General features: G+C 44.0%; 1 protein-coding gene across 8 annotated transcripts in view; it reads left to right on the top strand.

Annotated features, from left to right (window-relative positions):
• Window positions 1-24,418, top strand: part of LOC110524570 (nucleoprotein TPR) — a 37,786-nt gene that overhangs the window by 1,423 nt on the left and 11,945 nt on the right. For all 8 annotated transcript variants that reach the window (XM_036978419.1, XM_036978414.1, XM_036978416.1 and 5 more), the window contains exons 3-32: window positions 7-80; window positions 1,606-1,702; window positions 1,787-1,890; window positions 2,020-2,184; window positions 2,362-2,535; window positions 2,764-2,851; window positions 2,968-3,108; window positions 3,372-3,478; window positions 3,684-3,881; window positions 7,312-7,419; window positions 7,575-7,801; window positions 8,057-8,220; window positions 8,433-8,566; window positions 8,869-9,017; window positions 9,262-9,424; window positions 9,573-9,707; window positions 9,842-9,982; window positions 10,168-10,342; window positions 15,500-15,666; window positions 16,007-16,159; window positions 16,391-16,507; window positions 16,772-16,975; window positions 17,209-17,396; window positions 17,487-17,634; window positions 17,843-17,980; window positions 18,210-18,341; window positions 18,567-18,697; window positions 18,960-19,170; window positions 19,507-19,653; window positions 19,833-20,031. In XM_036978419.1, the coding sequence (XP_036834314.1) occupies window positions 7-80; window positions 1,606-1,702; window positions 1,787-1,890; window positions 2,020-2,184; window positions 2,362-2,535; window positions 2,764-2,851; window positions 2,968-3,108; window positions 3,372-3,478; window positions 3,684-3,881; window positions 7,312-7,419; window positions 7,575-7,801; window positions 8,057-8,220; window positions 8,433-8,566; window positions 8,869-9,017; window positions 9,262-9,424; window positions 9,573-9,707; window positions 9,842-9,982; window positions 10,168-10,342; window positions 15,500-15,666; window positions 16,007-16,159; window positions 16,391-16,507; window positions 16,772-16,975; window positions 17,209-17,396; window positions 17,487-17,634; window positions 17,843-17,980; window positions 18,210-18,341; window positions 18,567-18,697; window positions 18,960-19,170; window positions 19,507-19,653; window positions 19,833-20,031 (4,479 nt within the window). The remainder of the gene's footprint in view (window positions 1-6; window positions 81-1,605; window positions 1,703-1,786; window positions 1,891-2,019; window positions 2,185-2,361; window positions 2,536-2,763; window positions 2,852-2,967; window positions 3,109-3,371; window positions 3,479-3,683; window positions 3,882-7,311; window positions 7,420-7,574; window positions 7,802-8,056; window positions 8,221-8,432; window positions 8,567-8,868; window positions 9,018-9,261; window positions 9,425-9,572; window positions 9,708-9,841; window positions 9,983-10,167; window positions 10,343-15,499; window positions 15,667-16,006; window positions 16,160-16,390; window positions 16,508-16,771; window positions 16,976-17,208; window positions 17,397-17,486; window positions 17,635-17,842; window positions 17,981-18,209; window positions 18,342-18,566; window positions 18,698-18,959; window positions 19,171-19,506; window positions 19,654-19,832; window positions 20,032-24,418) is intronic.

The following is a 24,418-nucleotide window of genomic DNA, read 5'->3' as shown; positions in this document are numbered from 1 at the left end:
CTATAGATGAAGAACTCAAGAGTGTACTAGAAAAGAATAAAGAGTATGAAATCAACCAAGAGAAGTTGACATCTGAACAGGTGAGAACCTCATGGTCTTGTCACCTCTTTAACGCTTTGTGTAGGGCTAGGTAATATATAACATTCATTCAAATTTGTTTTGCCCGATATTCCAAATACCTCTATCACATGAATCAACTTCTACTTTTTGTTTTTTTATAAGTGTTTATCTCCACATGTTCTTATGTATTTTTGGTCAAGTCTCCTAAGCTCCTTCTGTGCTGTGTGTACCTTCCATTTACACCAGAGATCTGAATGTAATGATGAGATGCGCATGCCTCCGCCCTAACAATGGGAGTCGTTGTTAAGGCGGCAAGCTTATATCCATAGAATAACATTGGGCTTATTTTGGTGAGAGTGAAACCTCTGTTAGTCTCTTTCTCACTGTTTGCACACACCCTGACCAAGACCCTGCCACTCACAACAACAAAGATAAGAGAGAACTTCTTCCTCTCTGACAAGCATTTTCAACTTGCTATTTGCAGTTTGGTACAACATAATTAGTCATATTGACGCCGAAACACATTGAGACATTATTTTACTGTAATAGAGAATTTAAGCTTTCTAATGATACCCTTTGGAAATTAATGTTATTTTTCTGTTACGCATGGCATTGCAGCATTTCAACCAAAGACGACTAGCTGTCTAGTCTGTTTTTTTAAATGTGAAATAAGCATAACACATAATTGTATATGGAATTGGCAACTTGTTCTCATTCTGAGAAATAAGGTAGGCCACTTGATTTGAATATCTAAACAAAGTGGACAGGCTAACATGCTGTTCAAACAGTTAGAGATAGACAGAAGGGTGTATTCATAACAATGAAACTTTTCTGCCTTGTTAGCTAGCAAATGGATCCAAGGTGGCTAAACTTGAACAATAAAGATTAGCTGGCTACTCACTTGCATGTGGTCTTGTGCTTAAGGGATTGTTTATGAGACCTGTGTTAATTTTCTATGTTTGCTGCAAGAAGTTAGTCATTATTACTGAATGTGCATTATTCATGGTTCTGGTTACATTTGCAACAAAGGGTATTTTCATAGACAGACTTGAAAGGCAGAAGAGTGATTATTGCAAAGAAAAGGCATGCTGGACTATTTTCATAAAATAATTACATTATTACTCGGTCTTGTGGTTGTGGAAGGCATATATGGGGCGGCAGGTAGCCTAGTGGTTAGAGCGTTAGACCTGTAACTGTAAGGTTGCAAGATTGAATCCCAGAGCTGACAAGCTAAAAATCTGTTATTCTACCCCTGAACAAGGCAGTTAACCCACTGTTCCTAGGCTGTCATTGAAAATAAGAATTTGTTCTTAAAACTGACTTGCCTAGTTAAATAAAGGTAAAAAATATATATTTTTAAAAATGTATAATTTCAAAAGCCTGGAATTCATTAGATTTATTGCTGACTGTTTTGAAATGCTGTGTTTGACCTTTTAATTTTACAACAAAGCTTATTTAGAGAACATTAAAACCATTGATAATTTTTTAGGCCCTATCACCCAGCCTTTTTTGAGCTTGACATTGACTTTAACATCTTTATTCTAGGCCCAGCTCTGTAAAGCCAAAAATGAACTGGAGGCAGAGAAGCGGGAGCTTGTGCGTACATTGGAGAGGAGATCCCAGGAAGTGGCCTATCTGAGTGGTATGGATGAATCTATGTGGAGAGATGCAAACACACAGACACACACTTGATCTAATGTATTATTGGATTCATTTTTTTAATCAGAGGACCTGCAGCGCCTCAATGACAAAGTGGCGGAAGTCAATGCCTCAAAGATGGGGCTGCAGTTCAAGTTGGATGAGCTTGAATCCTCAGAGGTCAACATCAAGGTGAGCCTATTTCAATGCTCTGTAGCTCGTGGCCACTTGAATAGGACCCACCTCTCAAGGAAGGTGTTGAAATGATCTAATACATGTATATATCATGTGTAATCCATGCTGTTGTGCCGGTTCCCTCAGTACCGTGAGAAGCGTATGGAGCAGGAAAAGGAGCTGTTGCGAGGCCAGACTGCCTGGCTGAACGCAGAGCTCAAGGCTAAAAGTGAGGAGCTGCTGGCTCTTTCACGCCAGAAGGGCAACCAGATCCTGGAGCTGAAGTGCAGCTTGGAGAACAAAGAGGATGAGGTAAGAACATGACAGTTTAAAATATATATATTTTTTTTATAGCTGTACATTCTGGTTATCATATTCATCTATTGAGTATGGAGTCATTCACATATCAAAAACAAACTATTACCTGACTGGCTTCTCCCCCAGTACTCTGTCAACATTATAGTTGTCTGTTTTTTTTTTTTTTTGTAGTTGAACAGAGTCCAGGACCAAGTGATCAGTTTGAAGACTTCAAATGAAGGCCTTCAGAAGCAGGCTGAAGACATAATCAACAAACTGAAAGAGGATAAGGAGCAGCAGGCTAGCATGGAGGAGAAGTTTAGAAATGAGCTGAATGCCAACATAAAGCTCTCCAACTTGTACAAGGTATGTAGAACAAGTCTTGGATTTGTTTTGGATTCCAGTGGATAGTCCATAGCTCCCTAATAATGGTGGTCATCATTGCTACCTTGATGGTTTTTTTTGTAAGTAAGCTTTTGGGGAACATTTTAGTTAACAGGTGCATGCAACATTTTTGTGGTGGATGATGTGGAGCATTGAATACATTGTTTCTTTCCCAACACTGGCCAACAACCCTTTACCTTGTCTTCCCAGGGAGCTGCTGCAGACTCTGAGTCCAAGAGTGAAGAATTGAGTGGGGCTGTAGAGGAGCTGCACAAGCTGCTGAAAGATGCTGGAGAGGGTGAGAGTGAGAGAGAAACCACACTGACACCATCTCAATGCAAAACCTTCAGACATGGGCACTTGGTTTGCTTGTCACAAGTGGGCTACCATTATCCTCTCCTTTCCTCTCTACAGCGAACAAGGCCCTAGAGGTGAGGTTGCAGGAGATGGATGACTGTCGGGACAATGAGGCTGCTGCACTGAAGGAGAGGATAATCAATTTGGAAAAAGAACTGGAGAACGCCAACGAACTGCTGTCCGACACCAAGCTCAGAGGTCAGGTCTTAGACACAATCTTGCCTGATTCTACTGAACAGTTGACTGGACTGTGAAATTGCTTCATTTTTGGACGATGTCTCTCAGAATTAACCTCTTTACCAGTAAGTTTGATGTTATTTGAATGAGCATTCGATGGCTAATATAAACTGTCCACTGACTGATTTGTGTTAGGTTGATGTGGCTTCTTTGGTCATGCTCTGAAGAACTCAGTTTGAGATGGAGGATGAACTTTGACCCTGTGCATGGTTGTGTGTGTCCAGGCTCTGCCGGTGCAGCCTCAGTGCTTTCAGAGGAAACGATTACCACCATGTCCCCGACCGCAGTCGCCGTTGCCAAGATAGTCAAACCTGGCATGAAGCTGACTGAGGTAACGCCACAGTTGCACTGCTTTGGTGACAGAGGACTCTTCTATGTCACACATTTTCATGTCACATATTTACTTAACATTTACAGAATTCATCTACAGAGATTTACTTTGCAAAGAAAACGGTTATATTAAAACACATTACGCTCATAGTACTGATGTTTGAGGGTGGGACTGTATAACTGTTTGAGCGACCTCTTCTCTCCAGTTGTACACAGCGTATGTGGAGACCCAGGAGGCACTGCAGCTGGAGCGTGTGGAGAACAAGCGGGTGAATAAGTACTTGGATGACATAGTGCAGGAGGTGGAGGCTAAGGGTCCCATCCTTAAACGCCAGAGGGATGAGCATGAGCGTATGCAGAAATCTGTGGCCAGCCTTTCATCCAAGCTGGAACAGGCAGTTAAGGTGTGTGGGTTTTAGTTTGTGTATTTTATTATTGCCATACAAAGGACCAAGAGACTTTTGTTAGTCAAACATCTGAGGATATGTAAGGATAATTAGAAACCAATCCAGTGAACTCATGATAAATGCAATGGCTTGGGATGGTTTTGAACTGCACTAAACTGTATCATCCAGAATGTCTAGGGTAAGTGAAAATAATGTATTTGAGATGGTATTGGTGAACTGCACTGCAATGCAATGTATTTTAGTTTTTTTGTCACCTGCACTAGTACAGTGAAATGCCTTTTCTTGCTTGCTCTTTCAAAATCAAACAAAAGTAAAGTAGTACGAAAAATAAGAACATGAGAAAGTAATTAAAATACAGTGCCTGTCAAAAGTTTGGACACCTACTCATTCAAGGGTTTATCTTTATTATTTTCTACATTATAGAATAATAGTGAAGAAATAAACTATGAAATAACACATGGAATCATGTAGTAACCAAAAAAGTGTTAAATAAATCTAAATATTTTTTAGATTCTTCAAAGTAGCCACTCTTTGCCTTGATGACAGCTTTGCACACTTGGCATTCTCTCAACCAGCTTTACCTGGAATGCTTTTCCAACCGTGTTGAAGGACTTCACACATGCTGAGCACTTGATGGCTGCTTTTCCTTCACTGCGGTCCAACTCATCCCAAACAATCTTGATTGGGTTGAGGTCAGGTGATTGTGGAGGGCAGGTCATCTGATGTAGCACTCCATCACTCTGCTTCTTGGTCAAATAACCCTTACACAGCTTGGAGGTGTGTTTTGGGTCATTGTCCTCTTAAAACACGAATACCAACCAAGGCTAAGCGCAAACCAGATGGGATGACATGTCGCTGCAGAATGCTGTGGTAGCCATGCTTGTTGTGTGCCTTGAATTCTAAATTAATCACTGACAGTGTCACCAGAAAAGCACCATCACGCTTCCTCCATGCTTCACGGTGGGAACCATACATGTGGAGATCATCCGTTCACTTACTCTGCGTCTCACGAAGACATGGCGATTGGAACCAAAAATCTCAAATTTGGAATCAGCAGACCAAAAGACAGATTTGCACCAGTCCATTGCTCGTGTTTCTTGACCCAAGCAATTCTCTTCTTCTTATTGGTGTCCTTAAGTAGTTCGAACCCTGGTTCGACTCCAGGCTATATCACTACTGGCCATGATTGGAAGTCCCATAGGGTGGCGCACAATTGGCCCAGCGTCATCTGGGTTTGGCCAGTGTAGGTCGTCATTGTGAATAAGAATTTGTTCTTAACTGACTTGCTTAGTTAAATAAAAGAAAGTTGTAGTTTCTTTGCAGCATTTAGACCATGAAGGCCCGATTCACACAGTCTCTTCTGAACAGTTGTTACTTGAACTCTGAAGCATTTATTTGGGCTGCAATATTTGAGGCTGGTGACTCTAAATAACTTATCCTCTTCAGCGGAGGTAACTCTGGGTCTTCCTTTCCTCTGGTGGACCTCATGAGATCCAATTTCATCATAGCGCTTGATGGTTTTTGGGACTGCACTTGAAACGTTCAAAGTTCTTCATTTTCCGTATTGACTTAATGTCTTAAAGTACTGATGGGCTGTCATTTTTCTTTGCTTACTACCTCATGATGCTGGTTGAGAGGTTGCCAAAAGTGTGCAAAGCTGTCAACAAGGCAAAGGGTGGCTACTTTGTTGAAATATATAAAGTAATATACACTTTTTTTGGTTACTACATAATTCCATATGTTATTTCATAGTGTTGATGTATTCACTATTAGAAAATATTCAACATTTTAAGAAAAAGCCTTGAATAAGTAGGCGTGTCCAACCTTTTGACTTACTGTACATAAAGTAGAGGTCGACCGATTAATTAGGGCCGATTTCAAGTTTTCATAACAATCGTAAATCGGTATTTTTTTACACATTTTATTTAATATTTATTTAACTAGGAAAGTCAGTTAAGAACACATTTTTATTTTCGATGACGGCCTAGGAACGGTGGGTTAACTGCCTCGTTCAGGGGCAGAACGACAGATTTTCACCTTGTCAGCTCGGGGGATCTATCTTGCAACCTTACAGTTAACTAGTCCAACGCAATAACGACCTGCCTCTCTCGTTGCACTCCACAAGGAGACTGCCTGTTACGCGAATGCAGTAAGCCGAGGTAAGTTGCTAGCTAATTAAACGTATCTTATAAAAAACAAGCAATCAATCATAATCACTAGTTAACTACACATGGTTGTTGATATTACTCGATATTATCAAGCATGTCCTGCATTGCATATAATCTGACTGAGCATACAAGTATCTGACTGAGCGGTGGTAGGCAGAAGCAGGCGTGTAAACATTCATTCAAACAGCACTTTCGGGCGTTTTGCCAGCAGCTCTTCGTTGTGCGTCAAGCATTGCGCTGTTTATGACTTCAAGCCCATCAACACCCGAGATGAGGCTGGTGTAACCAAAGTAAAATGGCTAGCTAGTTAGTGCACGCTAATAGTGTTTCAAGCATCACTCGCTCTGAGCCTTTGGGTGGTTGTTCCCCTTGCTCTGCATGGGTTACGCTGCTTCGATGGTGGCTGTTGTCGTTGTGTTACTGGTTCGAGCCCAGGGAGGAGCGAGGAGAGGGCCGGAAGCTATACTGTTACACTGGCAATACTAAAGTGCCCATAAGAACATCCAATAGTCAAAGGTTAATGAAATACAAATGGTATAGAGGGAAACAGTCCTATAATTCCTATAATAACTACAACCTAAAACTTCTTACCTGGGAATATTGAAGACTCATGTTAAAAGGAACCACCAGCTTTCATATGTTCTCATGTTCTGAGCAAGGAACTGAAACGTTAGCTTTCTTACATGGCACATATTGCACTTTTACTTTCTTCTCCAACACTGTTTTTGCATTATTTAAACCAAATTGAACACGTTTCATTATTTATTTGAGGCTAATATTATTCTGACATTTCACATTCTTAAAATAAAGTGGTGATCTTAACTGACCTAAAACAGGGAATTTTTAATCTGATTAAATGTCAGGAATTGTGAAACTGAGTTTAAGTATTTGGTTAAGGTGTATGTAAACTTCCGATTTCAACTGTATGTATAGGTGTAAGGTAACGGGATATATGATAAATGGAGTAGCAGCAGCGTATATGATTGTGTGTGCATGAGCAAATCAAGTGGGTGTAGAATATGCATATAAAATGGAATGGTCAATGCAGATAGTGTATGTGGACATTTTTTTTTTAGCTATTTAGTAGTCTTATGGCTTGGGGATGGAAGCTCTTCATGAGCCTGTTGGTGTCAGACTTGATGCTCCGGTACCGCTTGCCTTGGTTGGTATTCGTGAACTGCACTGCACTTTTCTATGATGTGCACTTATAGTGTGGCAGAACCCATACAGTGGAATTATAACTAGTTACTGTGTTTCAGGAGGTTCACCGTCTGCAGAAGGTGACTGACGAGGCCAACAAGCGCTCTTCTGTCCTGGAGAGAGACAACCAGAGGTCTGATGTGCAGCTTGCAGACATGGGGCAGCAGGTAGGGCCTAAACAGAACATCCTGTCTTATAACCCCACAAACCTCGCTATTGTCGTAGAATTAGGTGTGGAAAATCAATAACAATGTCGATCAAAAAGTGATGGTTTCAAGAATACAGGTTTGGGACATAACTTTTTCACCCCCTCCCCCACCAGATCCGTGTCCTACTCATTGAGCTGGAGGAGGCGCGTGGTAACCATGTAGCCCACGACGAGGAGGTGAGCTCTGCTGACATCAGCAGCACGTCAGAGGTCATCACGCAGCACCTGGTGACGTTTCGTGGGGTGGAGGAGCTCCAGCAGCAGAACCAGCGCCTCCTGGTGGCCCTCCGAGAGCTCAGCGAGGCACAGGAGAGGGAGGAGGAAGAGACCACTGGCACCAAGTGTGATATACTTAATTGTCCATATTTTTTGCAGATCATTTATGTTTTGCTTTCAACCCAAGCCCCCAAGATAAGTGTCCGACTGTCCTTTTCTCTATCCAGAAACAACCCACTAGATACATTTGTGGATCTGACATTGTTGGATTGGCATAAGCAATATGATAGTAGCTCCTGCTCCACCTTCCCCTTAGGTTCCCCCGTGTCAGTAAAATGTTTGTCTGTGGATAAGTAAAGGTCATTCCAACCCCCCCCCAGGTGCAGTGAGCTGGAGCGCAGTCTGGAGAAGGCCCAGGCAGAGCTGGAGGCTCTGCGAGAGCAGCGGGGCCACCAGATGCAGCTGGCTGAGTCCATCGTTAGGCAGAGAGATATGTACAGAGTGCTGCTGGCCCAGGCCACCGGAGTCAGCTTCCCTCAGCAAGGTCGGGTTCAGATTAATTCACAAACATTTCCTTCTTCAGGGCCTGATGAGGCTAGTGTAGCAGAAATGTATATGTGGGTGCATGAATAAAGTACTGGAGCAGCATATACCGTGTGCAGGCTTTTGGTTCTTTAAGAAGTAATTTTTGTCCCAGCCCCAGTGGATAACTTTGAGATGTGTATATATTAATTACATATTGACCTCTTGTCTCAGATGCAGCAGCTGCTGAGGAGTTCTCTAGCACCCCCCGCCGCTCCCCAGCCGCCACCCCCACCACACCCACTGGAATCATTACTATGGCAACCGAGTCAACCGAGGTGGTAGAGGCCAAGGCAGCCCTCCGACAGGTGAACTCCCACAATCTTCTGTGCTGTTTTACACGTTTTCTTAGTCAGTCACTAGAGGGCAGTATACACCTACTAACTACAGGAATTCTGTGGATGTCTACCATTTAACATTGAGAATGGAAGTCTGCATATCAGTGTACATGTATATGCAGCATTGCTTGATACATCAAACATTCTGTCCTTTTTGTTCCACCAAACCGCCATGTTATGGTAGATCACAAACAATATCCTTCAATTAGTTTTATACAAAATTGTTGCATTACTCTTATCCAAAGGAACATCTTGTTTGGTATGTTTATTAGTTGCAGGAAGTGTTCTCTTCCTATAAGAGGGAGAGGTCTGAGAGTGACAAGGCCCTGATGGAGCAGAGTGAGAAGCTACAGAAGCAGTTGTCTGACCAGAGATTCCAGAATGCCAAGATATCCACCCAACTGGAGTTTACCTCCAAGAGGTAAGAGAATTGCACATCACTTTCAGGTCACTATTCAACACAATGGCACATGATTAGGGTTGTAAAATTCTGTGAACTTTGCCCAAATTCCCTGGTTTTTCAAAAATCCTTGGAATTTGTGGGTAAGTTACACTTACCAAAGTGTTTTGGACATTTTGTCTTTCTCAATGTGGGAACAACAATTTTTTTGCAAAGTTTGCTTGATAACTTACTGATCCTACCTGGTGACACCCCCCCCCCCCAGGTATGAGATGCTTCAGGATAATGTTAAGGGCTACAGGAAGGAGATTGCCTCTCTGATGGAGAAGGGACAGAAGATGGCTGCTGCAGCCCAGACGTGTGAGCAGACTGTTCACACCATGACCCAGGACCTGAGGGTTGCCCAGGAGAAACTAAACATGGCAGAGGTGTGTGTTCCAAGTATTTTGTTCATTGTATTAGAAAAAAAGACAATACTTGGTCTCACTCTCGTAATGTGTGTGTTAGTGGTCTTTCTATACATGTATTACATCTAGTTTCTAAGCCACAGTTGAGCTGAGTGTTTTCCTCCTCCAGGGTCGTGCTGAGAGCCTCAGGAAGGAGAGAGAGATGCTGAAGCTAGTGGAGTCCAGACTGACCCAGGAGAAGGAGACCATGCAGACCCAACAACGAGGACAGAACATGCTGCTCACCAATCTCAAGACCATAGAGGTACCTACAGACACACACACACCAATCTCAAAACAATTGATACATCGCACACTAACCACTCATAAATTGGTTGAGGCACTGTTCTCTCTGCGTTCGTGTCATGTTTTAACTGTTCTCCCTGTGTGCTCATTCAGGCCACGTTGGAGCGCTCCGAGACAGACACCAGGCAGCGTCTGAACGCCCAGATAGAGAAGCAGGAGAGGGAGATCGGCCAGCTGCAGAAGAGACTGGAGCACGAGGTGGAGCAACGCCACCTGCTGAGCAGAAACCAAGATGTAAGTCTAACCAACGATCATCCCAAGTCCAACTACAACCCCACCTCTACCGATTCTATCCCTCTTTCTCCTTTAATATAACACTTATACTTTTTCCCCCAAGACTTGCTTCAAAAAGGCAGAATTCAAGCATTTTGTCACATACCATACACAAAATCAACCCTTCCTCGCCTTTCCCCATCCAGTTGCAGCTGATGGATGCCAAGAGGCAGCTGGAGACCCAGACGGCCCTGCTCCAGAAGACCAGGGATCAGCTGAGTGCTGCCCAGCTGGAGGTGAGCTCTCTCAGGCTGCAGCAGGGCAGTGGAGAGGGTGGTCGTCTGTCCCTGAGCTCCCCGCCCACTCCCATGGGCATCAGAGGTAAGAGTACATACAACGTACAGAATCACATCAGGTTGACTGCCTTCTGAGACATCATAGAATGTTTTGGAACCACCCATAGAAGTTCTTGTAGCCTGAATGTTGGAATGGCTCGAATGTGGATAGTACTGAGTTTTCTTCAATACAGCCACTTACACAATTACTATTTGTAAGAGTGTTTAAATCCCAGTTTGCCATCCTGTCTTTAAATAGCCTCTGATATTTTTCAAATTTCCCAGCTAAATGTCAGACTTGCAGTCATGTCAGAAGCTAGCATATTCATCACTTATCAACAACAGCTGCACATTCCAATTAAACATGTTTTGAAGTTAAATTTCCTTGCTTTTTCTAACACTCATGAATCTATCAAATAAGTAGGGGGATGCACGATATATCGGTGAACATTTCTGAATCGGATGATATTAGCTAAAAATGCCAAAATCGGTATTGGCCCGATGTCTAGTTTAACGCAGATGTGAAAAACGATGTCAAAGCTGACGCGAATACCTATATACCGTAGGTACATGACGTAATGGCGCCATGTAAAATTTTGCGCTACACGTGCAACGCAGCATTCCCAACCTAGCCCACAATGTCTGCTGTGTGGATCGAGCAGTCAACAAGTTGAGCAGTCATTTGAAAGAGTAAGAAAATTTCAGCGAGACAGCTCAAAGGCGAAATCCATTTAACGCCAAGGTAATGGAATTCATTGCCCTTGACAATCAACCGTTCTCTGTCGTGGGTAATGTTGGCTTTCACGACAGTAATAGCTTCATTGCTATTAGCTTCACAACATACTATGGAATGCTGTTTGGGTCTTTGCGTGTCAAAGACGCAAATAACACTATTTGATGTGTTTTTAAATATGATTTTCGTTTGACACGTCAAACAGTTCTATCTATTATAGAATGTGTGTTCTGAAATTGCATGTGCAAGCCAAGCCCCACCACTGCTATCAGTAACACTGTCAAAGCTATACAAAAAAGTCTGCAAACACCGGCTACAAACTATTTTTTAAAGAATACAGCGTTTGTAATGATTCATTATTTGTTTGACCGCAACTTCTGGACTGGCTAGCTTTAGCTTGGTACAACCAGCCTGGAAAAACAATGACCAGTTGAAACTGCAGTCATTTTCGTTATTCTTAGCAATGATTTAGGAATTCTTGTAAGTATTGTTGTTCGCCTATTGAAATTTAACTTCGGTTCATGAAAATAAATAGCAAGCCAGCTACTTAACCCTGTTGCCCAAAGCCCAAACATTATAAGCATCCAACTAGCTTCATCTGGCTAGTGAGGCTTGACCAGACCAAGTTATGTTTGTGAAGCTAGCCACAATAAGGATTAGGCACAATAGTATAATTTGCTGGCTACCTTCAAAATAAAAGTACCTCTTTGAAAGTGATGCAGACGGTTACAATTGGTGGAATCATGCCATATTTAGACTAGATAATGTTAAACAAGGTTGGAATGTGAAGTCACCTCCCCAGTCATCCTATTGTGTGTTGACATTCATATTGCACTGTACAGCTTTACCTAAGGATTGGGGATCAATGAAATGCGGTATCAGTCTACTCAATACCCAATATCTTTTTCCCAACGTCGTCCTCAGAGTTATCAGACTCCAAAACGTCCACACAGTATTGTTTTTCCTCAGGAATAGTGTTCAATAGACAGGTTAACAAGAAATGTGGCTCAATTCACAGTGGTTTCAGAGTCCCGCAATAAGAGCTATGATGCTAATGTTCTGTGTATCACTGAGTAGACTGGTACCCCATGTCATTGATCCACAATCCATAGGTAAGGCTGTACAATATATATATATATATATTTATATATATTTATTTATTTATTTATTTATTTATTTATTTATGCAAGTCCGTTAACCTCAGAGCTGCCCCCCTACTTTTTTCAATTTCCGCTTGAAGACATACCCAAATCTAACTGCCTGGAGCTTAGGCACAGAACCAAGGATATGCATATTCTTGGTACCATTTGAAAGAAAACACTCTGAAGTTGTGTAAATGTGAATTGAATGTAGGAGAATATAACACAATAGATCTGGTTTAGATAATACAATGAAAAAAACATATTTTTTAAAAATGTTTATTGTTGTATCATCTTTAAAATGAACAAGACAAAACAAACATTCAGATAGGATGATGGGGACTATTTCAGTGAAAAACATAAGAGGGCAACAGTACTTGTGCAAAGTTTCAGAATGATAACTTCCGAAATGAGTGTGCTACATGACATTTATCATGAAGTCACCCAGGTGTCCCACACAAGTAGCCCAAATGTACCAAAGTGGCCAAATTGGGTGAAGTTATACATTTTGAATGGAATAACTATATACAAAATACCAAAATGGTATTCTAACACACACCCCCAAAAATTGGAGAAAAAACATGAAAAAAAATATATACACATTTACAAAATAATACTTTCAATATTTGGAAGACCCTCTGTCCTCTACACAATATTATGCTGCTGATGCCAGGTGCCATAGCACATCCATGCCTGCAGAAATACATTTGGGCAGATGAACACCACTTGTGGCAGGAGCTGGATGAACCAGATTCAGTGGGGGATGGACACCTTGGCACTAGGGGCTCCCATTCGGAGTCAGTGTCACTGTGAAAGAAAATGTTAATTTAGAATAGTTTCACATGAGCCCTGTATCAACAGGTGTAATAAATATATATATATATTACAGGGAACATAAGGTTGAATATACACTGGTCAAAAAAATAAAGGGAACACTAAAATAACACATCCTAGATCTGAATTAATGAAATATTCTTATTAAATAATTTTTTCTTTACATAGTTGAATGTGCTGACAACAAAATCACACAATTATCAATGGAAATCAAATGTATCAACCCATGGAGGTCTGGATTTGGAGTCACACTCAAAATTAAAGTGGAAAACCACACTACAAGCTGATCCAACTTTGATGTAATGTCCTTAAAACAAGTAAAAAATTTGGCTCAGTAGTGTGTGTGGCCTCCACGTGCCTGTATGACCTCCCTACAACGCCTGGGCATGCTCCTGATGAGGTGGCGGATGGTCTCCTGAGGGATCTCCTCCCAGATCTGGACTAAAGCATCCGCCAACTCCTGGACAGTCTGTGGTGCAACGTGGCGTTGGTGGATGGAGCGAGACATGATGTCCCAGATGTGCTCAATTGGATTCAGGTCTGGGGAACGGGCGGGCCAGTCCATAGCATCAATGCCTTCCTCTTGCAGGAACTGCTGACACACTCCAGCCACATGAGGTCTGGCATTGTCTTTCATTAGGAGGAACCCAGGGCCAACCGCACCAGCATATGATCTCACAAGGGGTCTGAGGATCTTACCTCGGTACCTAATGGCAGTCAGGCTACCTCTGGCGAGCACATGGAGGGCTGTGCGGCCCCCCCAAAGAAATGCCACCCCAAACCACAACTGACCCACCACCAAACCGGACATGCTGGAGGATGTTGCAGGCAGCAGAACGTTCTCCACGGCGTCTCCAGACTGTCATGTCTGTCACATGTGCTCAGTGTGAACCTGCTTTCATCTGTAAAGAGCACAGTGGCGAATTTGCCAATCTTGGTATTCTCTGGCAAATTAAAAACATCCTGCACGGTGTTGGGCTGTAAGCACAACCCCCACCTGTGGACGTCGGGGCCCTCCCTCATACCACCCTCATGGAGTCTGTTTCTGACCGTTTGAGCAGACACATGCACATTTGTGGCCTGCTGGAGGTCATTTTGCAGGGCTCTGGCAGTGCTCCTCCTTGCACACAGGTGGAGGTAGCGGTCCTGCTTTTGGGTTGTTGCCCTCCTACGGCCTCCTCCACGTCTCCTGATGTACTGGCCCGTCTCCTTGTAGGGCCTCCATGCTCTGGACACCACGCTGACAGACACAGCAAACCTTCTTGCCACATCTCGCATTGATGTGCCATCCTGGATGAGCTGCACTACCTGAGACACTTGTGTAGCATGATCTGTTTAGTTATGTCATAATTCTACTATCTGTATTGATTTGCATCACTGTCAATGACATACTTTTATTTTGAAGGCTAACCGCAAACTCCCCTGTTGTGGCTAATCCCTATTGTGGCTAGCTTCACATAGAGGAGTCGGACCACCATTAATCAAATAAGAACTGTCTTATAAATTAGGGTTATTTTAAATGACACCTAGCTAGTTAGCTAGGATAGCTACTGAAACAGATTGTCGTTTTTGGGGAAGAACATTGTTTGCATCCATGAGCTAGCTAGCTTTTTTTTTTTAATGACCAGCACTGTAGGTGCGCGAGACAACATCATAGCATACGTATCGATGAATCGTTGTGACTTTTGAAATACGAGTGATTGTGTAATAACTACGTAAAACATTAATGAATGCGTTAAATTGTGACAGGTCCTGATTAGTCAACAAGGTCTTTTTTTGACATGTAAAGACCCAAACGGCATTCCATAGAAATCCTGGTTGAGAATGAAACGACTGAACAAATGAATAACGAAACAACAAGTGAAAGAAATAGGTTTTGATTATGTTTTACTGGTAATGGGGACATGCGTACATGCCAACAAAATTACGTTTTGGTGTGGGTGTGTGTGTGTAACCTTTTTTTTAAACTAGGCAAGTCATTTAAGAACAAATTCTTATTTACAATGACGGCCTACCCCGGCCAAACCCGGACGACGCTGGGCCAATTGTGCGCCGTCTTATAGGACTCCCAATCTCAGTCGGATGTGATACAGCCTGGATTCGAACCAAGGACTGGTTCTTGCACTGAGATGCAGTGCCTTGGACCGCTGCCTGTGTGTGTAACCTATTTAACTGCAGTAGAATGATTTTAAAAGGCAGCTAAAATTAAATATCGAGTATCGGGTTTTTTGGCAAGGAAAGTATCATATCGGCCAAAAATGTAATTTCGGTGCCTCACTAAAAATAAGTTGTGGGTCAGAGTGCAGTTATTTCGTTTCCTAGCAGAAACGTTTGTTAGCATGTTTGCTTATTAAAGCTGTGGGATTCCTAGTCTTTCATGTAGCTATAGGTCAGTGTCTACAGCTATGCTGTCATTAGTTTGTCTCATGACATTTTATAGTAAAACAGCTCATCTTCTCATCTTTCCCCCTCACTTCTTAACTCCCCACCCCTTAAGGTTTCCAGGTTTCAGAAGGGGACTCTGAGGATCTGCATGGCCGCCTGAAGCAGGCAGAGACACGGGCAGAGGAGCTGACAGAGCAGCTGAGGACAGCCACCTCCAGCATGGAGCTGTACAGAGCCATGGCCCAGAGCCTAGAGGAGTCCCTGGACAAGGAAATGCAGGTCAGGACTCCACCCTGGCCCCTAAGCCCTTAGTAGGATACTACCCTGGCCCCTAAGCCCTTAGTAGGATACTACCCTGGCCCCTAAGTAGGATACTCATGGATACCATTGTACTGTATGCTAGCGTACCAGTAGACTTCCAGTTATTGCGCTAATGCTTGTTAGTATTGGCTCACGAAACTTTGACTTCTTCATAATGTATGCAGAGATGTAAAAAAAACTAAAACATGACCTTCCAACTTTAGTCCTCAAACCATATCCCTCATACCCCTTATTCAGACCCCTATCGTAAACGGTACAGTCCTAAATCCCTCTGGCACTCTCTCCCTTGTCTCTCTAGGTGACAGAGCAGGCTCGGTCTGCCATTGAGGAGCGTGTGAAGGAAGCCCAGGAGCAGCACCGTCAGTTGGAGAAAAAGCTCCTGGAGGCAGAGAAGGAGAAGCAGGGCCTGCAGGAGGAGAAGATGAAAGCCCTGGCCTCTGTGGAGCAGCAGGTATGATGCAGAGAGGACCATTGCTAAACATCTATTCTCTTACAGTGCTTTATTATGACTATTAAGGAAACATTTCCACACTGTATAGCTCAAATGGTAGCTGATGCGTTCTGTATTATTTAACCACATCCATTGCGCACGTAAGTGCTGGGTTCACGCAATGCCGGGGTCCCCATTGTTCCACACATTTAATATTTAAATTCCTGTTTTCCTTATCCCTGTGTGTGTCAGGTGGCTGTGCTGAGGAGGAGTCTGAGCAGTGTGCAGGCGGACCACCAGGAGGCTCTACAGATGGCGGCGGTGGCAGCAGCCCAGGAACAGCAGGCCATGCTGGACAGCCAGGAGCAGGTGAGATGGAGAAGTGGGCCGTGGCTAATTGGCCCTTATCTTGTTGCAGTGGTGTCCCAACTTTTCATATGGCATATCTGACAAAGCTATTTGTTACCTTGTTTTCCGCATGCTTGGTATAGAGCATTGCCTAGCTTGATTGTCGCTAACCATGTAAACTGTGATACTGGTTCATACATCCATATAAACTACATTATGTATTGCATTCCAGCTAGAAGGTCAGCTAAAGCTTGTCTATAATGCTGGTCTTCTCCCCCCTCCCAGGCCAAGCTGGCGTCAGAGGCACAAGATAAGTATGAGCGTGAGATGATGCTCCACGCTGCAGACGTGGAGTCCCTCCAGGCAGCCAAGGCCCAGGCCCTGCAGGCAGCCACGCTCAGACAGCAGCTGGAGGAGAGGGCCCAGAGAGCATCTGCTCAGCTGCTGGAGGCCAAAGTCTCCTGGGAGGAACAGGAGAGGATCCTCAAGGTATGTATTTGCAGTTGATTGATTGCAATCAAAGGAGATGCTTATATTATGAATAATAGATATGGTGTTGGTGGCAAATGGTTAGAAGTGTAGATGGTGATAGTGTAAAATATATTTTTATACTTGTTGGAAGCTAGAGATTGTAAACTGCCACTCACTTTTGCAAGGGTTGTACAGTTTACATAGTTGGTGTGCACCACAAGGCTGTAATGTGCATGAACTCTCTCTGTTAGGAGGAGATGTCTAAGGTGGTGTCTCGTTCTGAAGAGCTGCAGAGGCAGAACAGCCTCCTCCATGAACAGATTCAGACCATGAGCTGCAAGATGGCCGCCACCCTGCAGCGCCAGGCCAACGAGAGCCCTCTGAACATCTCCCTCACGGAGGAAGGCAAGTCTCAGGACCAGGTCCTTGAGATACTCAGGTAATGCCCCCCCCCCCACGTAATTACTTCACTCCTACAACACCCTTTTTTCCTCATCATAGCCTCTGTCCCCTCCCTGTCACGCTGCAGGTTTGTGCGCCGAGAGAAGGAGATAGCGGAGTCTCGATTCGAGGTGGCCCAAGGAGAGAGTCTTCGCCATAGGCTGAGAGTGGAGCACCTGGAGAGAGAGCTGAGAGAACTACAGGAGAGCCTTAGTGCTGAGAGAGAGCGAATGCAGGTGAGCTGGACACTATGGACAGCCAATGATTTATGGCTTCATAGGGTAGTTACCTGGACCCAGGTTAAGCCTTTTCCTAGACTAAAATGCCCGTTCAATGGAGAGTGGAAAAATAGTTTTGTTCATAAATGAAGAGGGTATGGGTGAGAGAGCAGTTTAAGATGATAATAGCTCAGTGCTGCTTATGATCTTTAACCCCTGAACCCAGGTGACAGCTAAGACCCTGGCTAAGCACGATGAGCTGATGAAGAAGACTGAGACCATGAGTGTCCTGATGGAGACCAACAAGATGCTGAGGGAGGAGAAGGAGAGGATGGAGCAGGAGCTCCAGCAGACACAGGCTAAAGTAAGACAGCAGGTTTACTTTCTCAGTGTCAAAGCACCAACCTTTGGTTATAATAACAAAACCCTATCTTAAGTAATTTTTCTCTGGAAACCTTGTGTGAATTTGGTCCCTGTTTTTGGCGGGAGGGGGGGGCTGTTTTAGGCAAGAGGCCAACTTTTTATTATTTTTTTATTTTAAATGTTTCTGTTTTGATTGACATTTTCTTCATATCTCTCTCCCTGTCTGTCAGGTGCGTAAGCTGGAGTCGGACATAATGCCCATGCAGGAGTCCAACGCTGAACTGAGTGAGAAGAGCGGCATGCTGCAAGCAGAGAAGAGGATTCTGGAAGAGGACATCAAATGCTGGAAGGCCAGAACACAGGTTAGTGTTATTCCTTACACCATTTGTCCCAATCATATTATAACATACCCATGAGATATTACTCAATGACAGAAAACAAATACCCCCACCCCAAATAAAACAATAAAAACATTCACAAAGTACGATCCCTTGTGACTCACAGTTTGTCTAAGGTCCGAAAGCCTGTTTATTGACTTTGGATTTGAAACGTAATGTGTTCTGTTTAACTCCTGTGTGTCCCTTTAGCACCTGGTGAGCCAGCAGAAGGACACAGACCCAGAGGAGTACAAGCGTCTCCACTCTGAGAAGGAGGCTCACCTCAAACGCATCCAGCAGCTCACTGAGGAGACGGGCAGACTCAAGGCTGAGGTGGCCAGGTGAGAGTTAGCCTAGGCTGTAATATAAACAGAATATATAGCCTGGAATCCAAAACTGAATACCGCTCAGTTGGACTTTTCTGTTATTACATGGTACCAAGGACGGTAAGGAAGCTGAATTCAATGAGGAACCTATTTTGTAAAAACACCATGCTACACAATGAATTGGCAAACAACGCAAGACATAAAAAGTGAGAATCTGCTGATTGTACTATAAAAAGTATTTTGGGATGTTTTATATTAATGTATGATCTCCCTGTAGGAGTGGCGGCTTGGTGACGTCCCTCCAGAGCCAGGTGCAGATGCTGCGTGAGGGTCTGGGGAAGGTGAGCTCTGACAGGGATGCTCTGAGGAGGAGTATGGAGGCCAAGAACCTGGACATCCAGGAGAAGTTCCGCACCATCACTCAGGTCAAGAAGATCGGACGCCGCTACAAGACACAGTATGAGGAGCTCAAGGTGGAGCATGACAAGGTCAGTTGGTGAAACACCTGGTACCTGTTCTGGTTTTGTACAGGGCAAAGTTTTAAAAAAATGTGTATATATTGATTTGTAACTAAGCTGTTTCATGAAACCCAGCCTTGAATTCACTCAGACTCCCAAGATTCAAGAACAAGATTCATCTCAACTGTTTTCTCATTAAACTAATAATACCCTTACTCATGTTGTCACTGAATAACAAATGTGTTGGTCCAGGTGGGATCAAGTTGAACACTCAATGTCTAACCTGATGTCCTTGATTTAAATAGACATTCTCAGTGTGTGAATCCTGCCGTAATTTATTCAGCGTTGGACTGATCTCCTCTCCAGATGGTGTTTGAGGCAACGTCCACCCCAGCCCAGGAGCAGGAGGCCCAGCAGGCCTCAGCCCAGGAGCTCCAGGGTCTGAAGGACTCCCTGGGACAGGCTGAGACCCGGAACAAAGACCTGGAGGGACAGGTGGACAACCTCAACAAGGTCAGAGCAGTGTTTCCCCTATACTTTTTTCCCAGGCAACATCCAGGATGACTTTCACCAAAATTGTAAATGCCTATTGGGCAGAGGGTTAAGATAAACACAGGCTCAGAAAGGGTGGTAAAGGTACCTGGTTGTATGAAACCATATTCCCAACACAGACCTTGGTGTGTTCCCCTCAGGTGGTGGGTGAGCGTGAGGCGGAGGTGCGCGGGTCACAGGAGCAGGCCTCCAGGCTGCAGACAGAGTTGACCAGGCTGAGACAGGAGCTGCAGGAGAAGGCCTCCCAGGAGGACACCCTCAGACAGCAGATGGCTGAGAAGGAGGAGAAGACCAGGAAGGCCTTTGTTGGGGCCAAGCAGAGGATCAACCAGCTTATGGGTAAGAGGCCAGGCCAGACAAACCTGACTGTGGCTCAAGCTTGAGTGTGGCTGAGGTTTGCATCGAAGTATACAGTTGCGGCCAAATATTTTGCCACACTTGCACTTTTCTTAAATGATTCCATTTTTCTTCTAAAATAAGTTGAAATTGAAAACACTTTTGGTCTCCACACCTTGTTATTGTATTTTCAGCATTGCATAACCAATTTTATTTTTGTGAAATTAAGTTTAGAGTTTTTATTTAGTCCATTCCAGTTATCTTTATTTTTTAAGTAATTGGCATCCTGGAGCTAGTACTTGGTTGCACAGCCTTTGGGCAAGATTACTGCAGACAAATGAGCCTGCTGCACCTTTCCACTAGCAATTTGGCCCACTCTTCAGAAGCAAACTGCTATAATTCTTACAGTTTTGAGAGGTGCCCTACATCAACTGCTGTTTTCTTTCAAGTATTAGTTTCGGTATTTCACCTACGGGATATTCCCCCAGCGTATTCGTCAGCAGCCTTTATTACACTACGCCAGCCATTATTGGCTGGATGTCGAGACGACGTGTGAGTCTGGGAAGGGTGTCCCTCCAACCCAGTACCTGAGTCATTCAAACACCTCTTCTCGCTTTTCATCAGAAAGCTTACCTCAACACGACGACTGCGTTTTCCAGAACTAGCTAAACTGTTTACAGACGTAAGCTTACAACTCAGGACTGAGCGGTAGTGACAATTTTCCTTCACCATAGTTAGAGGGAAATTATTTGAGGGAGGAATGGGTACAGCTGTGACACGGGTAACTCATTTACGACCAAGTTAGCTGTATCCAAACAGTGACTAGTCGTTAGCAAGCTAGCCACCGGTAGCTAGCTTTGGTAGTTTTACTTCAAGAAGAAAAGTTTACCAGCTACACCCCGAGCTATATTTTCTGACCTGTTTCGGAAACGGTATCCGGCCATCACACCGAGTGCTGCCTTCAGAGAGAGCTAGTGATTAGTGGGTTATCGGACTAGCCTACCGAGCTAGTTTTTTTTTCTGACAGCTAAAAACATAGTATCCAAGCTATGGCGACAAAAGCATCTCCCACCCCAAACGAGGAAAAGCTCCCGACATGAATCTGCTCCTGTGGAAACAAGGCATCGGCCAAAGACACCCACTCGGTGTGCTCCGCTTTCCTCGGGCTGCAACATTTCCAGGAAGCTTTAGCCTCCCCTGGCTCCTGTCTACACTGTGCCCTCTTCACTGTGAAGAGCCTCCGTCGCAGGCTAGCATGCCAAGCTAGCCTGAGTTAACAGGACCCTAACATGGGGGGGCCGGTGTCCCCGATGGCTCACCAGAGGTGATTGATATCCCCACAGCAGTGGTCTGTATTACAAAAGAGCTGTAAGTTTGATATATTGGTCCACAGAACATTTCCCCCAGGATTTAGGCTTGTTTGGGTGGGTTTTAGAGAAGTTGAATCAGGCTTCCTTGTCTCCTGCAGCAGTGGGGCCTTCCTATGTTTACCAATGACCAAATGAAGCGTTCAAAGATAATAACCCCCTCCCTACAACCAAACATGAGGAGGTTTGATAATGCTGTGGTTGCTTTGCTGCCTATGGTACTGGGGACCTTGAACGTGTGCAAGACATGGAATCAGCAGAATATCAAGATGTTTTGGAGTGCAATGTTCAACCCAGTGTCCAGAAACGTGGTCTTTGTCAAAGGTTGTGCGTCAAATCAAATAACATTTTATTGGTCGCATACATATATTTAGCAGATGATATTGCGGGTGTAGCAAAATGCTACAGTGCAGTAGTATCTAACAATACACAATCTAAAGAATGGAATTAAGAAATGTATAAATATTAGAATGAAAAATGTCGGAGTGGCATTGGCTAGAATACAGTATATTCAAATGAAATTAGAGAAACGGTATGTAAACATTATTCAAGTGACCAGTGTTCCATGTCTATGTGCATGGGGCAGCAGCCTCTAAGGTGCAGGATTGAGTAACTGGGTGGTAGCTGGCTAGCGACCATGACTAAGGGCAGTGTACTAAGTGGAGGCCAGCTAGTGATGGCTAGTTAACAGTCTGATGGAAGCTGTTTTTCAGTCTCTTGGTCCCAGCTTTGATGCACCTGAACTGAACTCGCCTTCTGGATGATAGCTGGATGAACAGGCCGTGGCTCGGGAGGTTTATGTCCTTGATGATCTATTTGGCCTTCCTGTGACATCTGATGATGTAGGTGTCCTGGAGGGCAGGCACTGTACCCACGGTAATGTGTTTTGGCAGACCACACTAATCTCTGGAGAGCCCTGCGGTTGCAGGCGGTACAGTTGCCATACCAGGCGTTGATACAGTCCGACAGGATGCTCTCAATGGTGCATCTGTAATAGTTTGGGGTGGTCTTAGGGGCCAAGCTGAATTTCTTCAGCCTTCCGAGGTTGAAGAGGCACAGTTGCTCCTTCACCACACGGTCTGTGTGGGTGGACCATTTCAGATGATCAATGATGTGTACGCAGAGGAACTTGAAGCTTTTCACCTTCTCCATTGTGGCCCCGTCGATGTGGATGGGGGCATGTTCTCTGCGGTCTCCTGAAGTCCACGATCAGCTCCTTTAGTTTTGTTGAGGGAGAGGTTATTTTCCTGGCACCACTCTGCCAGGGATGATTGAGTTGGTGGCGTACATGGCCACGAGAGGTCGACCGATTATGATTTTTCAGGACAAATTATTGATTGATTATTGGAGGACAAAAAAAGCCGATACCGATTTAATGGGTCGATTTAAAAAAAAAAAAAATTTAAAAACGTATTTGTAATAATGACAATTACAACAATACTGAATGAACACTTATTTTAACTTAATATAATACATCAATAAAATCAATTTAGCCTCAAATAAATAATGAAACATGTTCAATTTGGTTTAAATAATGCAAAAACAAAGTGTTGGAGAAGAAAGTAAACGTGCAATATGTGCCATGTAAGAAAGCTAACGTTTAAGTTCCTTGCTCAGAACATGAGAACATATGAAAGCTGGTGGTTCCTTTTAACATGAGTCTTCATTATTCCCAGGTAAAAAGTTTTTAGGATGTTGTTATTATAGGAATTATAGGACTATTTCTCTCTACCACTTTGTATTTCATATACCTTTGACTATTGGATGTTCTTATGGGCACTTTAGTATTGCCAGTGTAACAGTATAGCTTCCGGCCCTCTCCTCGCTCCTACCTGGGCTTGAACCAGGAACACATCGACAACAGCCACCCTCGAAGCAGCGTTACCCATGCAGAGCAAGGGGAACAACTACTCCAAGTCTCAGAGCGAGTAACGTTTGAAACGCTATTAGCGCGTACCCAACTAACTAGCTAGCCATTTCACACCGCATCGTTACACCAGCCTAATCTCGGGAGTTGATAGGTTTGAATTCATAAACAGTAGAGCTGCTGGCAAACGCACGAATGTGCTGTTTGAATGAATGCTTACGAGCCTGCTGCTGTCTACCATCGCTCAGTCAGACTGCTCTATCAAATCATAGACTTAATTATAACATAATAACACACAGAAATTCGAGCCTTCGGTCATTAGGTTCTGTATTTTATCTAACGGGTGGCATCCGCTGTGTACACTGCTCAAAAAAATAAAGGGAACACTAAAATAACACATCCTACATCTGAATGAATGAAATATTCTTATTAAATACTTTTTTCTTTACATAGTTGAATGTGCTGACAACAAAATCACACACATTATCAATGGAAACCAAATGTATCAACCCATGGCGGTCTGGATTTGGAGTCACACTCAAAATTAAAGTGGAAAACCACACTACAGGCTGATCCAACTTTGATGTAATGTCCTTAAAACAAGTAAAAAATTTGGCTCAGTAGTGTGTGTGGCCTCCACGTGCCTGTATGACCTCCCTACAACGCCTGGGCATGCTCCTGATGAGGTGGCGGATGGTCTCCTGAGGGATCTCCTCCCAGACCTGGACTAAAGCATCCGCTAACTCCTGGACAGTCTGTGGTGCTGGTGTGGTGTTGGTGGATGGAGCGAGACATGATGTCCCAGATGTGCTCAATTGGATTCAGGTCTGGGGAACGAGCGGGCCAGTCCATAGCATCAATGCCTTCCTCTTGCAGGAACTGCTGACACACTCCAGCCACATGAGGTCTAGCATTGTCTTGCATTAGGAGGAACACAGGGCCAACCGCACCAGCATATGGTCTCACAAGGGGTCTGAGGATCTTACCTCGGTACCTAATGGCAGTCAGGCTACCTCTGGCGAACACATGGAGGGCTGTGCGGCCCCCCCCAAAGAAATGCCACCCCACACCACGACTGACCCACCGCCAAACTGGTCATGCTGGAGGATGTTGCAGGCAGCAGAACGTTCTCCACGGCGTCTCCAGACTGTCATGT

Source organism: Oncorhynchus mykiss, chromosome 5 (assembly GCF_013265735.2).
Source record: "Oncorhynchus mykiss isolate Arlee chromosome 5, USDA_OmykA_1.1, whole genome shotgun sequence".
NCBI lineage: Eukaryota > Metazoa > Chordata > Actinopteri > Salmoniformes > Salmonidae > Oncorhynchus > Oncorhynchus mykiss.
The sequence above is the reverse complement of the archived record's forward strand: the minus strand, read 5'-3'. Positions and strand labels throughout refer to the sequence as shown.